Source organism: Myotis yumanensis, unplaced genomic scaffold (genome assembly GCF_028538775.1).
Source record: "Myotis yumanensis isolate MYYU_CA2020_CCGP unplaced genomic scaffold, mMyoYum1.0.hap1 SCAF_5, whole genome shotgun sequence".
Classification (NCBI taxonomy): domain Eukaryota; kingdom Metazoa; phylum Chordata; class Mammalia; order Chiroptera; family Vespertilionidae; genus Myotis; species Myotis yumanensis.
This window is the reverse complement of record NW_027223756.1, coordinates 84004644-84022954: the sequence shown is the minus strand read 5'-3', so window position 1 is coordinate 84022954 and position 18311 is coordinate 84004644. Positions and strand designations below refer to the sequence as shown.

The following is an 18311-nucleotide window of genomic DNA, read 5'->3' as shown; positions in this document are numbered from 1 at the left end:
GATGGCAGTGGCTCAGAGTCGGCGGCCGCCCGCGTTCGTAGGTCGGTTGTGGGTGGGGAGGCGAGCTCGAGCTGCGGGGCTCCGGAGCGGCCCGTTCTGGGCCGGCGGCGCGAGAGGGCGGCGCCAGCGGGGCCCGGCTGCTGGGCCAGGGCACCGTGACCTCTGCGGGGCGGGGCGGGCGGAGACGCGCCGGGGAAGGCCGCTCTCCGTGCGCTGCCTTCTCACGACTTGAATCTTACGTTTTGCAGATGAGACAGCCGAGGCTCCGAGAGGGTGAGGCTGTCTCCAGCGCGCACGCCGCAGGTGGGCCGCTCGGCCGGAACTCGAGCCCGCGTGCGCCTGTGTCTCCCAGCGACCCCGGGCTCCCGGCGGCCCGCCGCAGAGCTGCTGTAGGTACACCCCGCCGCGGGCTTCAGGTTTGTAAGTTAGAGAGTTTGTGGAAACTTAGTTCTGTCCATTCCGGTGGCCTTGTTAGGCACCTGCCGTAGACCAGGTGTTGTCCCTGGTGCTGGAGCCGCAGCAATGAGGAAGGCAGGACAAATCCTCCATCTCCTGGGGGGCGAGGGTGGGGAGGAGCCCGACCTGGCACAAGTCGCAAATGAAAATGAACGGGTGGTTTGCGATGCCAGTAGTTGCTAAAAATGCATTCATCGGGGTGCGGGGGGGCTTCGAACAGGGAGTGAGGCTGCTGTCTGGGAAGGCCTTTCTTTCCTTAGAACATAGGCCTGAATGGCCGGAGCGAGCTGTGTCCTGATCTGGGGGAAGAACTGTCCAAACAGAAGGAAACGCAAGCGCGAAGGTTCTGAGACCAGGATACATTTATCTTGTTTAAGAAAGTGTAGCTGGGGTTGTAAGAATTGGGTTTGGAGGAGTAGTCCCTGTCTGATTTTATCTTACGCGTGATGTATCATTAATTTTAGGCAGAGAACACTGAATTCAGTTCACGTTTTATTTTATTTACTTTTTATTTTTTTAATAGTTTTTATTGCTTTCAGAGAGGAAGGGAGAAAGATATAGAAACATCAGTGATGAGAGAGAATCATTGATCTGCTGCCTCCTGCTCGCCCCACACTGGAGATCGAGCCCACAACCCGGGCATGTGCCCTGACCGGGAATCGAACTGTGACCTCCTGGTTCACAGGTCAACACTCAGCCACTGAGCTACCCTGGCCAGGCTAGTTCACATTTTTTAAAGCTCCCTATGGTCAAGGTGGGGAGAACTGACTGGAGGTGCATAAGGGAAGACGTGGGAGCCTGGGAGAGAGGTCGTCGGGGTGCTGGCCTGCAGATGGAGGGAAATGTATGCACTTGGGGTCGGTGTGGAAGTAGTCACCAGAACTACCTAATGGATTAAATGGGGGCGTGAGGGACACAGTGGATTCAGCAGTGACTCCTAGGTTTTAGACCTGAATGACTAGGAATTGGTGGTGTCATTGGCCAGGAATGGGGAGGAAACAAGTTTAAGCAGGGATATCAGTTTGGCGCAAATTAAGTTTGAGACAGCTGGGTATATGCCAAAGTGGCAGTTCGGTATGAAAGCTGGAGCTTAGGCGATAACATTTGGATCCATCAGCATGTAGATCATCATTTCTCAGACTTTAACACACATAGAAGAAACCTGGACACTGGTTAAATGCAGATTCTGATTCAGTAGGTCTGGGTTAGTGCTGAGATTCTGCATTTCTAGTAAACTCCCAGATGATGATACCAATGCAGCTGATCCCTGAAACACACTTTGAGTGGCCAATGTGTATATTAGGGTCTTGCCCTAGCTGGTTTGGCTCAGTGGATAGAGCGTTGGCCTGAAGGGTCCTGGGTTCGATTCTGGTCAAGGGCATGTGCCCGGATTGTGGGCTCGATCCCCAGTGTGGGACTTGCAGGAGGCAACCGATCAATGATTCTCTCTCATCATTGATGTTTCTCTCTCTCTCTCCCTCTCCCTTCCTCTCTGAAATCAATAAAAAATATATTTAATAAAATAAAATAATAAATTAGGGTCTTAATCTTAGCTGCGTGTGAGAGTCATTGGAGTGTGCTAAAATGCTGGTGCCTAGGCCCTGCCTCTAGGTATTCTGATTTACTATATCTGGGCATGGGGATTTTTAAAAGCTTCCTAGATGACTCTAATGTGAACAAAGTTTGAGAACCATTAGAGCTGCCTACAGGAACACAAAGGCGAGGAGAGAAGCAAGCTGAATGACACCTCAGGGTGGTAGACAGACAAATCCGGAATGTGGGATTCTGCAGCCCGGTTACCCAAAGTGTGTTCTCCAGACCGGCAGCACCAGGATCTCTGGGGAAGCTTGTTAGATAAGCAGCCGGAGTCTGGCTCCACCCCAGAGCTGCTGATTCAGAATCTGCCTTTTAACAAGATCCCAGTGATTTGTCTGTCCAGTCAAGTTTTCAGACATGGCAAACTTTAGAGAAGGAAGTGGGTCTTGCTGACTAAGTGAGAAGCAGGCCTGGGTGCTAGGAAGAAAATCAACCGTGTCAAGCAGGTGGGAGGAGGGGCTCACCAGTGCCACATGCTTCGCGGGCTTTGGTGAGTATAAACCAGCTGTGGGCAAACTACGGATCCGGCCCGTTTGAAGTGAATAAAACTAAAAAAAAAAAAAAAAAGACCATACCCTTTTATGTAATGATGTTTACTTTGAACTTATATTAGTTCACACAAACACTCCATCCATGCTTTTGTTCCGGCCCTCCGGTCCAATTTAAGAACCCGTTGTGGCCCTCGAGTCAAAAAGTTTGCCCACCCCTGGTATAAACCATCAAGGGAGGGGTTAGTGGAGTGGTGGGGGCAGCAGCCAGGTTGGAATAAGTGGAGTATAGTATGTAGACACCTCTCAGGATAAAACTTTTTTGTAAAGGGAGCAGAGATGTGAAACAGAGGCTGGAGGGAGACTTCAGGTCAAGATGGGAGATGCTAGAGAAAGTTTAATGCTGAGGATGATCTAATACTTCCCAGTTCATTTTATGGGGCCAGCATTACCTGATACCAAACCAAACAAGCACGAAAAGAAAACTACAGACCAGTATTTTTTATGAATATGGACACAAAAATCCTCAACAGAATACTAACAAACCAAATTTTAGTAACATATAAAAAGGATTATATATATGGAATTTATCCCAGAAATGCAAGGTTAATTTAAAATCTGAAAATCAGTTAATGTATAAAAGACAAAAGTCACACGATTATTTTAATAGATGCAACAAAAAGCATTTGACAAAATCCAATACCCTTTCTGATAATAACACTCAATATTTCCTCAACCTGATAAAGGACGTCTATGAAAAACCCACAGCTCACACTGATGAAAGACTGGATGCTTTTCCCCTAAAATCAAGAGAAGCACATGGAAGCGGCTCTTGCCACTTCTATTCAACATTGTACTGAAGGTTCCAGCAAGGGCACTTGGGCAGGAAAAGGAAATAAAAGACATCCAGATTAGAAAGAAAGAAGTAAGCCTATTTCTATTTTCAGAAGACATGATATTGTATATGGAAAATTCTAAGGAATCCAATAGAAAGCTATTAGAGCTAATAAGTGAGTTGTGCAAAGTTGCAGTATACAAGATCAAAGTAAAAGTAAATTTTATTTCCCCCTAGTTGGTTTTGCCTAGTATTTAGAGCATCAGCCCTTGGAGTGAAGAGTTTCACGTTTGATTCCGATCAAGGGCATGAACCACAGTTGCAGGCTTGATACCAGGCTCTGGTCTGGGAGTGTGCAGGAGGCAACCACTCCATGTGTCTCTCAAACAGATGTTTCTCTCTCTCTTTCCCCCTCCCTTCCGCTCTCTAAAAATCAATGGTAAAAAATATCCTCGGGCGAGGATTAACAAAAATAAATAAATTCTCTTTCTATATACTAGCAATGAACAGTACAGAAACAAAATTAAGCCCAGCCGGTGTGACTTAGAGGTTGAGCAGTGACCTGTGAACCAAGAGGTCACTGGTTCCATTCCAGTCAGGGCCCATGCCCAGGTTTGATCCCCAGTAGGGGGTGTGCAGGAGGCAGCTGATGTGTCACTCTCGCATCCATAGTTTTCTAAAAATAAAAAAATACATATTTAAAAAAATGAATGAAATACAAATAAATTTAACAAAAGAAATAAAAGACTGAAAACTATAAAACATTGTTGAAATTAAAGATCTAAATAAATGGTGATAAATAAATAAATAAAGACACAGCCCATGTGTGTGGATCAGGAGACTTCACATTATTATTCAGATACAATAGTCCCCAAATCAATCTACAGAGTCAGTACATCCTTATCAGAATCCCTCTGGCTTTTTACAGAAATTGACAGCTGATTCTAAAACCAGGAATAGCCAAAACAATCTTCTTATAAAAGAAGGACAAAGTTGGACTTACAGTTCCTGAGTTAGAAAACTATAATAACCAAAACTGTGTAGTACTGGTATAAGGTTCAACATGGATCAATGGAATAGAATTGAGAGCCCAGAAATAAACCCTTACATTTATGGTCAATTGATTTTCACCAAGCGTGCTAAGACAATAAAATGAAGAAAAAATAGTCTCTTCAACAAACAGGCCTAGGACAACTGGATATCCACCTGAAGTGAACCCCTTTGTTACACAATACACACAAATTCAAAGTGGATCATAGACCTAAATGTAAGAGCTAAAAAGTCTTAGAAGAAAGAGAGAGGTAAATCTTTATAACCTTGGGCTCGGCATGTTTTTTTAGAGACAACATCAAAAGCAGAGCTATAAAAGAAAAATGTTATTGGACTTCATCACAATTTAAAACTTGTGCTGCAATGATAACAAGTGCAAAGAAAACCCAAAGAATGGGAGAAATGATTTTTAAATCATAAGGGTCTGTTATCCAGGATATATAAAGAACTCTTACAACTCAATAATGAAAAAAGAGAACCCATTTTTAAAAAATGGACAAAGCATTTAAATAGACATTTCTCCAACGAAGATACACAATGGCCAATAAGCACATGAAAAGATGCTCGACATCATTAATCATTCGGGAAATGCAAATCCAAACCCCAAGGAGCTACCACTTCACACTCAGCAGGATGTCTAGTCGAAAAGACTGACAGTGTTGGCAAGGACGTGAAGACATCGGAACCCTTACACAGTGCTGGTGGGAATGTAAAATGGAGCTACTTTGGAAAAGTTTCAGGGGCTCCTCAAAATGTTAAGTAGAGTTACCATATATCCCAGCAATATGACTTCTAAGTGTAGACCCAAGAGAAGTGTAAACACATGTTCACACAAAAGCTTCTACATGGGTGTTCATAGCAGCATTCGTTATAGTAAGAGTGGGAGCAACCCAAATGTCCATCCGTTGATGAAGGGATAAATAAAACATCCAGACAATGGACATTTTTTGGTAACTAAAAGGGATGAAGTCGGATACATGTTACAACATGGATGAACCTTGGACACATGCTAACTGAAAGGTGCTAGCCACAAAAGAACATACGTATATTGTATGATTCCATTTATATGACATGCCCAGAGTAGGCATATTTATAGAGATGGTAGATTATTGGTTGTCTAGGGTTGAGGATGAAAGGAAATCAGAGTGATGGTTAATGTTTTTGTTTTCATTAGGTTTTGTTTTCAGGGTGACAAAATGTTCTAAAATTACAGTGCTGGTTGCACAACTCTGAATATACTAAAAAAAAAAAAAAAGATTGAACTTTACTTTTTTTAAAAAATATATTTTATTGATTTTTTACAGAGGAAGGGAGAGGGATAGAGAGTTAGAAACATCGATGAGAGAGAAACATCGATCAGCTGCCTCCTGCACACCCCCTACTGGGGATGTGCCCGCAACCAAGGTACATGCCCTTGATCGGAATCGAACCTGGAACCCTTCAGTCCACAGGCCGACGCTCTATCCGCTGAGCCAAACTGGTTAGGGCTAACTTTATACTTTTTTAAAAATTATGCTAAGTGAAACAAGCCAGTCAATGAAGGAAAAATACCACATGATCTCACTCATTCATGGATAATAAAGACCATTACAAACTTTTGAACAATGATAGATACAGAGGCAGAGCTGCCTCAAACTGATTGTCAAACTGCAGTGGGAAGGCCAGAGAGAGTTGGGGGGCAGGAGGGAGGGGAGTAAGAGATCAACTGAAGGACTGGTATGCATGCATATAAGCATAACTAATGGACATAAGACACTGGGGGGTAAGGGAGGGTAGGGGTTTGTCAAGGGCGGGGGGGGGGGGGGGGGGGGGGGGAAGGACACTTATGTAATACCCTTTGTAATACTTTAAGCGAAAAAAAAAAAATCTTAAAAAAAAAAAGAAAAAATAGAAAAAAAAAAAAATTAAAACTTTACTGTTGAAAGTTTTACATATGTTCCCCTTTCCCCCCCGGAACTTTACATTTTAAAAGGGTGGACTGTATGGTATGTGACTAAAGTTAAGAAATGACCTCATAGGGCCTTTCCCAGATGGCTCAGTTGGTTTAAGCACTGTCCAGTACACCAAAGGTTGTGGGTTCGAGTCTGGTCAGGGCACATACCTAGATTGCAGGTTCGATCCCCAGTTGGGACATGTACAATTGAGGCAACCAATCAATGTTTCTCCTACATCAATGTTTCTCCTACAATGTTTTTCTCCCTCTCTAAAATCAATAAAAACATATCCTCTGAAGAGGATTAAAAAAAAAAAAGACCTGGGAGGGAAGGTGGGGAACCATTGCAGCAAATTTCTCTAGATAGTGAAGCAAGGACCCTTGATTGTAACAGTCATTTAAGCTCCATCCTGTGGATGAGGAAGCAGTGGGGCTGGTGAGTTAGCTGTGCAGACTGGAATGTGGCCTCTGCCAAGAGTGGGGTTCATCTCCATTAGCGGGTGGGGTGCCAAGCTGATGCTGTCTCTTCTCCCTTGTCCAGGTGGTTGTCCAACAAGCAGAGGCATGAGCTGGGCCCAAGCCATCATGCTAGCTCGGGGCCTCTCTCGGGGCTGGAGAGGCGTCTGTGGTGCTGCCCTCACGGGAGCTCCCTTCTCTCAGGTAACTGCCAACCAAGCAGTCATCAGGGTGGAGGGAGGGAGGGACGGAGGCAGGCAGGCCTAGGATTTGCTCCCAAGCCCTTCAGAATCCACCCAATGAAGCCAGCTTGGGGGGGGGGGAGGGGGGGAGGGCGGGGGGGCGTGTCTGGGCTGGCCTGTCTGCTCTGAGGGCCAATTGAATGTTTCTTATTTATTTTAAAAAGTGCTGGTGCCCACAGGTATGAGGGGGAATTTGAAAATAAGGATGTATGAGCCAACCAGATTTGAGTGGTGACTCTGGATACCTCCTACATCCACCTATAAGGATGTGGGCAGAAAATTGAACTTCCATCCCTTATCCAAAGTGATGATCCAAGGCAATCAGTGGCCATAGATTGAAACAACAATGATGGTGGTGATACTGTTAAAAGCTCTCTTACTGAGCCCTTTCTCTGTGCCAGGCCCTTTGCTATGCATTTAATTTAGATGATCTCCTTTGCGGTTACACTTTTGGGTGTTCTAGAGCTTCCTTTTCGATTTTTTCCTTATGCACATACCACTTGTAGTACTATTTGCCTACACTTTCACTTTAAATCAATGTCTGTTTATTTGTTTTGCATCACCTTATGTAAGCAAGACTTCAGGATGGCTGTGGGGGCAGCAGAGAAGAGACTCCAGTCCCAGCTCTGCTGCTCGGCAGCTGTGTTACACCAGGCGTCCCACTGCACCCCACTGGGCCTCAGTTTCTTCATCTGTAAAAGGGTACAGTCAGTACTCAACAATGCCTGGAACATAAGAATACTCAGTAAACATTCAGTTCAAATTAAAATAAGAAATTTGTTGTTTATCATCTAAAGCAGGGTTCAGCACAATTTTTTGTAAAGGGTCCTAGAGTAAATATTTTTGGCTTTGTAGGACACACAAGCTTCATCACAGCTATTCAACTCTGTCACAAGCCAGACATAATGAATGAGCATGGCTGTGTTCCAATAAAACTTTACTGACAAATGTAGGCAGCTGTCCACTGTTGAATCCCTGTAAATTATTCTTTATTTCAGTTAATGTATGCTTAATTTCTGACTGGTCCTTTTCCATGTCTTTGACATTCTCACTAAGATCCTTAAAAGTCTCACCAAGTCCCTTGAAGGTCCTATGAAGATCCTTGAGTAACCATATAACCATGGTTTTGAACTCTGTATCCAGTAGTTTGCTTTCTTCCATTTCTTTCATTTGTGACATGTTTCTTTGTCTCTGCATTTTGGAGAGCTGCTATGTCTCCTGGAGTTGGTAGAGTGGCCTTGTGTAGTGGGTGTCCTATAGGACCCAGTGGCTTAGCCTCCCCAGTGACCTGATCTGGTCATCTAGGTGCGCCCGTGTGGGCTGTGTGTATAGTCTTGTTGTAGTTGAGCCTTGATTCCTGTTGGCGTCACTGGGAGGAGTTGACCTCCAGGCCAATTGGCTGTGGGGACCAGCTGCGACTACAGTGGGAGAGCTGCTGTGCAGAAGACACCCCTGTGGAGCAGGACTTGCTTCAGTGGGGCTTTGGTGCTCATTGAGTTTGCCCCTTGAGTGTGTCGCTTATGGATGTGTAGAGTTGTAATCTGTATGGTCAGAGCTGTCCACTGGGTGCACTGGCTTTGGGGCCTCCCAGGAGGTCAGTCATTGCCTGGGGCCACCTGGCAGGAGCTCAAGAGAGATCTGCAGATTCCTCCTATTTGTATTGGGTTTGCAAGTGCCCAGGCGAGGCCCAGCTGTGAAGCAAGGCAGACTGGTGCTGGTGCTGAGGCTTGGGCCTTTTATTGATAGGTATGGGGCACTCTGACACCAGCTGTGGCTTGTTTGAGATATTTCAGCAGAGTTTAAGCCTGAGCCAGGACAGGCCATTCGTGTGGAAAAGCTGATGCCAACAGCTTGGGTAGAGCTGCCAATTGGATGGGGCCAGGTCTCAGGGAATCACCAGGGTGAAGCAAACAGTGTTGGGGACTCAGATATGGTTGCCAGTCAGCTCTGGGATGGGGGAGGTCTTGGCATAGGAATAATGACCCCTGTGAGCACCTCCATCTGATAGAAGATGCCAGACAATCCAGTTCCTCCCCATATATATCCGGGTCCCCCAAAGCCTCCTGGCACTGGAGCTCAGAGGTATCCAGTCCAAGTAAGTTCATGCCCGGCCCTTTAAGAGGGACATCTGGGTCTCCGGCAGTCTCCGTGTCCCTCAGCCACAATCCCTGCTGGTTTTTACAGCTCAAAGTTACAGGGACTTCTCTTCCGAGCTCTGGGACCCTGCGTCGGGGGGTCTGGTGTTGAGCTGGGACCCTTTGCTCCTCACAGCGGCCTCTACAGGGATGATCTCCCTCTGGATTAAAAATACGCCACATGTGGCTGTTGGACCAGCCCATTCCTTGCCTTCACCCCTCCTACCAGTCTCAACGTGCTTTCTTCTTTACTCTCTAGTTGTAGGACTTCCATTCAACCAGCTTTCAGGTGGTTCTGAATGATGGTTCTGTATTTTAGTTATAATTTTGATATGGTTGTGGGAGGCAGTGAGTACCAGCATTTACCTTTGCCGCCATCTTGGTTCCTCCCAAAATTCTAAAAGTTCTGAGGCTGCATCACAACAAGGGTCTGTCTTCTTGTCTGGCCACCACTTAGCTCTAGAGCAGCGGTTCTCAACCTGTGGGTCGCGGCCCCTTTGGGGGTCGAACGACCCTTTCACAGGGGTCGCCTAAGACCATCGGAAAACACATATATTACATATTGTTTTTGTGATTAATCACTATGCTTTAATTATGTTCAATTTGTAACAATGAAAATACATCCTGCATATCAGATATTTACATTATGATTCATAACAGTAGCAAAATTACAATTATGAAGTAGCAATGAAAATAATTTTATGGTTGGGGGTCACCACAACATGAGGAACTATATTAAAGGGTCACGGCATTAGGAAGGTTGAGAACCACTGCTCTAAAGGCAAGAGATTTTACGTGTTTATTATATTTCCTCCCAAACATATTTCATAGATGCAAAGTATGTCTATCCATATAGTCACTTCTCATTACTCACAGTATTATGGTCTATAAAATTGCTGCATACATTGAATTAGCGATTACTAAACCTTTGCTCCCAGGTGAAGTATGAGTAGGGTTCCTGTGAGCCTCTTGTCACATTTTCCTCAACCAATCATTACGTAACCTTATTGTATGCATATTTCTTTTTAAAGGGACCTTATTTAATATATAGTTGATTAATTAACATTGAACTCACAATCAACAGCACTATAACTTATGCCTAAATGAAGCTTATCTACCACGTGTTTTTTCTGTAAGCAACAGCAGAGCCTTCTGGTATGTAGGAGTGCTAAGCAGCACTCTGTGCCACGTTTGGGGACCATTTTCAGTAGCAAAATCACCAACAAAAAGATGTGAGAAACATGCACTAAGTAAGCCTCTGAACGGACACGTGACAGTATGAGAGCCAAGACAAGAAGGCAGAGCATCATCTTGTTCAACCTCAGCCACACGTGTCCACGAAAGACTAGGAAAGTTACTGACTTGGGGATTACACATCAATTTTAGCAAGTAGGCAAATTCGGAAATACGGAATCCATAAATGATGATGATCTACTGTATGTAAGTTTGGGGATTTTTTTTAATATATATTTTTATTGATTTTAGAGAGGAAGGGAGAGGGATAGAGAGATAGAAACATCAAAGATGAGAGAGAATCATTGATAGGCTGCCTCCTACATGTCCCCTACTGTGGATCAAGCCTGCAACCCAGGCATGTGCCCTTGGCCAGAATGGAACTTGGGACCCTTCAGTCTGCAGGCCAACGCTCTATCCACTGAGCCAAACCGGCTAGGGCGGGGATTTTTTTTTTTTTTTTATGCATATGGGAACCTACTCTAAACAGTTTCACACTCTGCTTTTTTTAATTTAATGGTATACCTTGAAGATCACCCAAGTAACGCAAGACCTCCTCAGTGTGTCTTAGAGCAGCAGATGTGCTTCTTGTCCAAGTTCATAGCCATTTGCTTTATCATTTCCTTGCTGATGCACACTGGGGCCATTTCCACTGACATAGCGGATGCACAGTCATGTGGTGCAGGTGTGTTTAGAGATGTCAGATTTAAATATCAGGTGCAGGATTGCTGTGACAGAAGGGGTGTGTTTGTCCTCGTGAATATTGTCAAATTGTCTCTGAGGAGGTTTTCCCATTGTGTTCTCATAGTCTGTGATGGTGATTGATCTTGGATTTGGAACCACAGCTTACCTCCTCAGAAGCCTTTAGGGATGCCCACTGGCCTCTTTCCCAGGAAAGAGCAAGCCTGGCATTCCCCGAGGGGCACTGGGAGGTAGCAGATTCCAGCAGTGGTTCTCTGTCCCCAGGTACCCTCCCAGGTCCCTCGAGGTCTACACTGCAGTGTAGCCACCCACAGCTCTGATTCATCTCTGGTCCCGAGGCCACCTGAGCCCCTGCGGCAGCCTGCCAAGCCCCTGTCACCCCACGAAGAGCTGTTTAGGCCGGCGCCAGATGGGGCCCGGGACAAAGCCAGCTTTGTGCGAGCCGTGCAGAACTTTGGGCAGCACAACGTGCACAAGCGGGGCCACGTCGACTTCATCTACCTTGCCCTGCGCAAGATGCGGGACTACGGCGTTGAAAAGGACCTGGCTGTCTACAACCTGCTGCTTGACGTCTTCCCCAAGGAGGTCTTCCGGCCTCGCAACGTCTTCCAGAAAATCTTCGTCCACTACCCACGGCAGCAGGAGTGCGGGCTTGCTGTCCTGGAGCAGATGGAGAACCACGGTGAGGCCAGCAGGCTCAGGGTGGGGGAGTGGCTGCCTCCCACTGCTGGGTCTGGGCCCCTACATCCCTCTGTGGCTCTGATGTGTGTCCTCTCTGTCTGCCTGCTCTCCTCCCCCGTCTCTCTCAAATCTCTCTTTGGCTCTCATCGCTTTCCTCTCTCCCTCTGACTTTTCCTTTAAATTCTCTCGGATTCTGTTCTCTGGCATCAATTCCCTGACTTCTATTCTCCCTGTTTCTTGCCCTTTCCATCTGGTCCTTGCCACAATTTCCTCTTGGTCCCGGGCTCCTCTACGGCCTCTGTCTCCCATGTCTCCCCTCTCTGCCCCCTCCCTGAGGCTCTGCTGCCATCCACCTGGCACAGGGGTGATGCCCAACAAGGAGACCGAGTTCCTGCTGGTTCAGATATTTGGGCGCAAAAGCTACCCCATGCTCAAGTTCGTGCGCATGAAGCTGTGGTTCTCCCGCTTCAAGAACGTCAACCCCTTCCCTGTGCCCCGGGACCTGCCCAAGGACCCTGTGGACCTGGCCATGTTGGGCCTGCGACACATAGAGCCTGACCTCAGCGCCAGGGTCACCGTCTACCAGGTATTCACCCCTGTCCATACCACCCTGGGCTGGGCTCCCCCTTTACTCACTCCTTACTGCAGCTTGACCTCTGACCTCTGCTCCTACTCCCCTCCCCACATGCACTATAATCCAGGCATCTGCCTTCCTTTCTGTTCCTTGAGCAACCTGCCTGTTCCCTCCTTGGGTCTTTACACTTTACACTCGCTGTTTCCTCGGTCAGGAACACTCTTCCCTGGGGACTTCACATTCTTCCCGTCTCAACAACACTGTCTCTTTCTCAGGGTCCCCTTCCTGACCACCATGTCGTACTGAGTTTGGTTGCTCAATCACTGACTCAGTTTCCCCTGTGTCTCCCAAGGTCCAGCCCAGGGTCTATCACAAAGCTCAGCAGTTGTTTGTTGAATGACTGAATGAAATATTCTATATCCCCACCCATGTCCTGAGGGCCCCACTCATGCTAGGTCACACAGGATCCAAAGAGAGCCCCTCACAGCATTGGTCTGGTCATGGAGGCCAACCCTGGATAACAGCTTCCCTCAGAGCCACTGGTTCTAAGATAGAGAAGCCGTGGGGGCCATGGTAGCCCAGAAGGGGCAGGGAACCAGGAGGGCTTCTTGGAGGAGGTGAAGGTGAGCTTGGCTTAGGCAGGACAGGAGAGGCGAGAATATTCCAGGAAGAGGGAGCAGCATGGGGCAGGCTTTAAGGTCAGGGAGATGCTGAAAGGTCTTCCTTTGGTGCAGAGGCTCTGGGTTGGGGAGAAGAGGCCAGAAGGACGATGGGTTAAAGAGCTTGTTTTTGAACCTATTGGTGAGGAGAGAGCCTGGAGGAGGGATGGTGTGGATGTCATGTTTCTGGAAGGAGTTGCAATTTCAAAAGTGCCCTCTAGTAGCCATGTGGATGGAATTGGGTAGTGGGGGGAGAAGACAAAGGGAGTAGGATAGTGGGCGACGCAGCATCCAAGTGAGAGAGGACAGAGGTAGTTTTTAACTCGTTTCTTAATTTTTTAAAGTAATGCAATAAAAAGCCAGACAGTAAACAAGAACACAGTGAAGAGTTCTCTCCTTTCCTGCTCTTTAGCCCGTCTCCCCCAGAGGAATTCACTTCCGTGTCCCCTTCCAGAGAGATCCTATGTGTTTGCAAGCAGATATATCTTTTTGCATATACTGTGTACATAAATATTCCATTTCCCCCTGCTCATTATGAAAAATACATACAGAAAGGTGGAAAACATGAGAAAATCACTGACACTACCCAGATTTAGAATGGAAACAATCCAAGTATCCATTAAGAGCAAATTGTGCATGCAGACTGAGGCACCTCAGTCAGAGATTTGGGGAAAGGGCAAAGTGAAAGGATGGAGTATGCACAGTGGTATAGTCAGCCATCTTCAGTGAGAGAGAGGGGATATGAAAGTGCATATACCTATATGCCTATTTTCACAAAGATAAGTCAGAAATGGGTAGAAATGATAATCTCTGGGTAGGCGAGGAGATGGGGTAGAGAGAACTGGAATGGAAGAGAGACGTGGGTCTATTTAATATGGATTGGCTTTTTACCTATGCAAATGTGTAAAAATAAAAAGGGGGGGGAAGGACCAAAATTAGAAACAAAAATGGATATAGCTAAATATCTAATTGATAGCATAACTTAGAAGAGAAAAAAAATCTTCTCAGTCACTGTCATCTGACTGTCCATCTTTAGTGGCATGTATTCTAAGAAACAAGATCAGTAGAGAAATCCTGAACTTGATCCCATAGCACAGGGGTCCTCAAACTACAGCCCGTGGGCCACATGCAAATACAAACATTGTATTTGTTCCCGTTTTGTTTTTTTACTTCAAAATAAGATATGTGCAGTGTGCATAGGAATTTGTTCATAGTTTTTTTTTAAACTATAGTCCGGCCCTCCAACGGTCTGAGGGACAGTGAACTGGCCCCCTGTTTAAAAAGTTTGAGGACCCCTGCCATAGCATTATGGTAGTAGTAATGTCAAAACTATTTATGTAAAAAAAACACTATACATTGATGGGCAAGTCAAATAAGTGCATGTATTACTGCTGATAGGAACCAAGATTTTTAGCATGAGAGAAAAAGATATATAATCAAATGTTATTTTTTAAAAACTCCATGGTGTTAAGTTTTGAAAATTTGTTTTATTGATTTTAGAGAGAGGGAGGGAGGAAGGGAAAAAAAGAAACATCTATTTGCTGTTCCACTTATTTATGCATTCATTGGTTGAGTCTTATATATGCTCTGACCGGGAATCAAACCCCCTACCTTGGCGTATTGAGACAGCTCTAACTAACTGAGCGACCTGGCCAGGCATGATGTTAAATTTGAAATGAAAAATCAGTATAAATACAGTCAAACCTTGTTTCTTGTATGTCTCCCATCTCGAACAATTTGATTCTCAGTCTAGTTGTTTATAGAAAAAATGTCTCGATTGTTGAACGAAACTTCGAACCAAACTTTGGTTTTTGACCTGACAGTCCTTTCATGCTATTACCTCATCATGACAAAAAGCATCTCTCAGGCAACAAACAAAGGAGAGAATGCAACAATTTTAGCACAATTTTAAAACATAAAGAGGCCATCAAGAGAGCTAATGTTGCTAAGGGTGCGAAAGAAACAAGGATCACAAGCAACTGAAGAGATAGGAAAACTGTTGTTGATTTGGATAACCAAAAAGCAATTAGCCAGTCACCGCATTTCAGAGGCCGTGATATATGAACAAGCAAAGATGCTGCATGCGGACTACTTAAAAGACACCCCTGGAACAAGTGCTGAAAGTGACTCCTTTAAACCTAGTAGGGAGTGGTTCGAAAAGTTTAAGAAAAGTAGTGTTTATTTATAGATTAAACAGTACATTAGACATGTTCTGTATACAAGAAAGGTTAAAACGGAATCATTTAGGGTTCTGGGACAGATTAATTCAATTTTCAAACAACGGCTTCTCAAACAGCCTTCTGGAATGAATTGAGTTCTAGAACCAAGGTCCCACTGTATGTTGTCCAGTAAAAGGGTCCAAGAGTAAAACATTTACTTTTTCCACCCCCAAAAAACACTTTTAAAAGCATTTCTCCTGCCCAGGAGTATAGCTCAGTTGGTTGAGCATCGACCCATGCACCAAGAGGTTGCTGGTTCAGTTTCCAGTCAGGGCACATATCTGATTTGCAGGCTCAATTCCCAGGCAGCCGATGTTTCTCTCCCCCACTCCCTCTAAAACTAAAAAAATAAAAATAAAAATAATAAACTTAAAAAAAAATTTCTCCTAAAGGGGCTCAAATATATGGTGATGAAAGATTGGACTTTGGGTAGTAAACAGATGATGTATCACAGAATTGTACACTTGAAACCTACATAATTTTATCAATGTCACTCAATAAATATAATAAAAAAAGAAAGTGTTTCTCCAGTGGCAGAGCATTACACACTTTCTGCATCTTCTTGCCTTTTGCCGATTTCACTTAATAATACGCTTGGTGGTTCTTCTATGTTTGTGCCCACGGATCCAATGAATTTTTAACCTGAAAGGATGGATGATGTGTGCCAACAATTGCCTACTCTCAGATACTTTAGTCAAAGCATATGTGCCCTTTTTTTGGTTTGTTTATCCTCACCTGAGGCTATTTTTCCATTGATATTTTACAGTGAAAGAGAGGGGGAAAGACAGAGAGAAACATTGATGTGAGAGACACACATTGATTGGTTGCCTCCTGCACACTCCTGACCAGGGCCTGAGCTGGGGAGGAGCTTGCAACCAAGGTACGGGCCCTTGACCAGAATCGAACCGGGACCCTTCGGACGGTAGGCTAATGCTCAATCCACTGAGCCAAACCAGTTAGGGCTGCTCTTGGCATTTTAGAACCACCTGAAGTGAGTGCTGTTATTACCCGTTTGAATGGGAGAAACTAAGGCACAGGTACAGCGAGTTGGACATGGTCACACAGCCCGTGGCAGAGCCCAGATTTTAATGCAGGTGGGTGGCCTCCAGGGTTCCAGCTGTGTGAGCATCTGAAACGTTAGTGGCTGAATTGGATACAAGTGAGGAGGGGTTAGGCTTGAGTGACATGTAGGAGGCCCAGAATTCACTGGGGATTCCCCTTCCCCATTTCTCCCCAGTTCCTCTGTAGGGACTGGAGGCCAAAAGCTTCCACTCCTATTCTTTTTTTGCAGATGGCTTCATCCAAAGACTCCACAGGTACAGCAGATCCCACCGAGCAGCATATTGTAGGTAAGGCCCTGCGTATAGAGCAGCTGGGTTCTCACTGGGCCTGCGGGGTGGGCTCCCTGGGCCTTTGGACTCAGCCCAGGCCCCTTGGGTATGGATGTTGCCACACCAGGTATCCAGAGTCCCGATCAGCAGGCTGCCCTGGCCCGCCACAACCCAGCCCGGCCTCTCTTCGTCGAGGGGCCCTTCTCCCTGTGGCTTCGCGACAAATGTGTCTACTACCACATCCTCAGAGCAGACTTGGTGCCCCCTGAGGAGAGGGTAAGGGCCCACATGGTGAGGGGTGGGCTGGCACTGCCCTGAGGGCTCACAGATTGGGGTGGGGATGACAGTTTCTGGTGATGGTAGGGGGGAGGCTGCAAGATCCTGAGCCTCTGACTGTCTGTACCCCCCGCCGCCCCTTCCTGGGGTAGGAAGTGGAGGAGATTCCAGAGGAATGGAACCTCTACTACCCGATACAGCTGGACCTGAAGTATGGGAGAGGCGGCTGGGATGACTATGAGTTTGACATCGATGAAGGTAAAAAGTGGGATGAGCAGGACTCCAGATACAGCATGGGATGAGGTGTGGCCTGTGGGGTTGAGGCAGACCTAGCAGGTGCCCAAATACACACACACCTGAGGGGCTCCGGGCCTGTCATTTCTCCATCGTGGAGCGGCTCTGTGCTGGTTACCCAGTGTGACCAGGGCAGGGCCAGAGCGGGAACAGGCAAGTTATATTCTGGGGAGGAGCAGGTGGGAAGCGGGAGGACTTTGCGGTGGAATCTGGAAGAACCAGGAGGCATCACACAGGTGATCATGGGATGGGCAGTTGAGGCAGAGTGCATACCCTGTGCGAAGACTTGGATACACAAGAAAACCAAAAGGAAGCTTCCAGTCCCTGCCCTTGGCCGGGAAGGGTGTGGGCTACAGTCCCCCCTGCACAAACTGAGGGCCTGTCTCTCCCAACAGTGGAAGAAGGCCCTGTCTTCGCCATGTGTATGGCAGGTGCCCATGACCAGGCTACACTGGCCAAGTGGATCCAGGGCCTGCAGGAGACCAACCCCGCCCTGGCCCAGATCCCCGTGATCTTCCGCCTGACAGGGTCCACTGGGGAGCTCCTGGCGTCCTCCTCAGGACTGGAGGAGCCCTCCCCGCCACCACCCCAAGAGCAGGAAGAAGAGGAAGACCATACGCAGCGACAGCAGCGGGGCCAGAGCTGAGGCCCGAGCGGGCTCCGGGGCACGGGCCTGGACTGGTGTGGAAGCATGAGATGACCTTTGTACAGCAAATAAAAGTTTCCTGGTTGAGGGCTGCCTTCCCTCCTATCCGGCGGTGGGGCATCCCTGCCCTTTTAGTGTCTGGTGGTAGGGCTTTTCAAGGGCTCTCCGGGTCCAGGACTGACAGAAAGGTCAGATCCCTGGCCTCTCCTCTGCCTTCACCTGAAACTCCCACCCTCACCCGTCATCGCCCGCAGGCGTTCAGCATCCAGACGCAGAAGTCCCACCCCCAAGGTCTAGGGGTCATCAGCCTCTTTCTTACGGGGCTGCCCTCAAACCTTCAGCTCCTCCCTCCATCTCTATGAAGTGAGAAGTTGAACAGAAAGATTAGGTTGTCGCGCATGCTTGTTGGGCGCATGCGCAATTTCCTCTCGGTCTCTCTTTGGCGCTGCGGGGCAGTGAGTCCAAGAGAAATTTCCCGGCGGCGCGGAAGATGCGCGCCACTTCC

General features: G+C 46.8%; 1 protein-coding gene across 2 annotated transcripts; it reads left to right on the top strand.

Annotated features, from left to right (window-relative positions):
- Positions 1 to 308: 308 nt before the first annotated feature.
- ECSIT (ECSIT signaling integrator) lies at positions 309 to 17893 on the top strand. Of its 2 annotated transcripts, none has more exons than XM_070416099.1 (8): positions 309 to 389; positions 6900 to 7018; positions 11391 to 11808; positions 12170 to 12393; positions 16551 to 16608; positions 16718 to 16866; positions 17019 to 17124; positions 17556 to 17893. In XM_070416099.1, the coding sequence occupies exons 2-8, from the start codon at positions 6923 to 6925 to the stop codon at positions 17804 to 17806; spliced, it is 1302 nt and encodes a 433-aa protein (XP_070272200.1). In that variant the 5' UTR covers positions 309 to 389; positions 6900 to 6922; the 3' UTR covers positions 17807 to 17893. The 2 variants fall into 2 exon arrangements, with proteins under 2 accessions (XP_070272200.1, XP_070272199.1); XM_070416098.1 differs by having other exon boundaries at positions 336 to 416.
- The last annotated feature ends 418 nt before the right edge of the window (positions 17894 to 18311 follow it).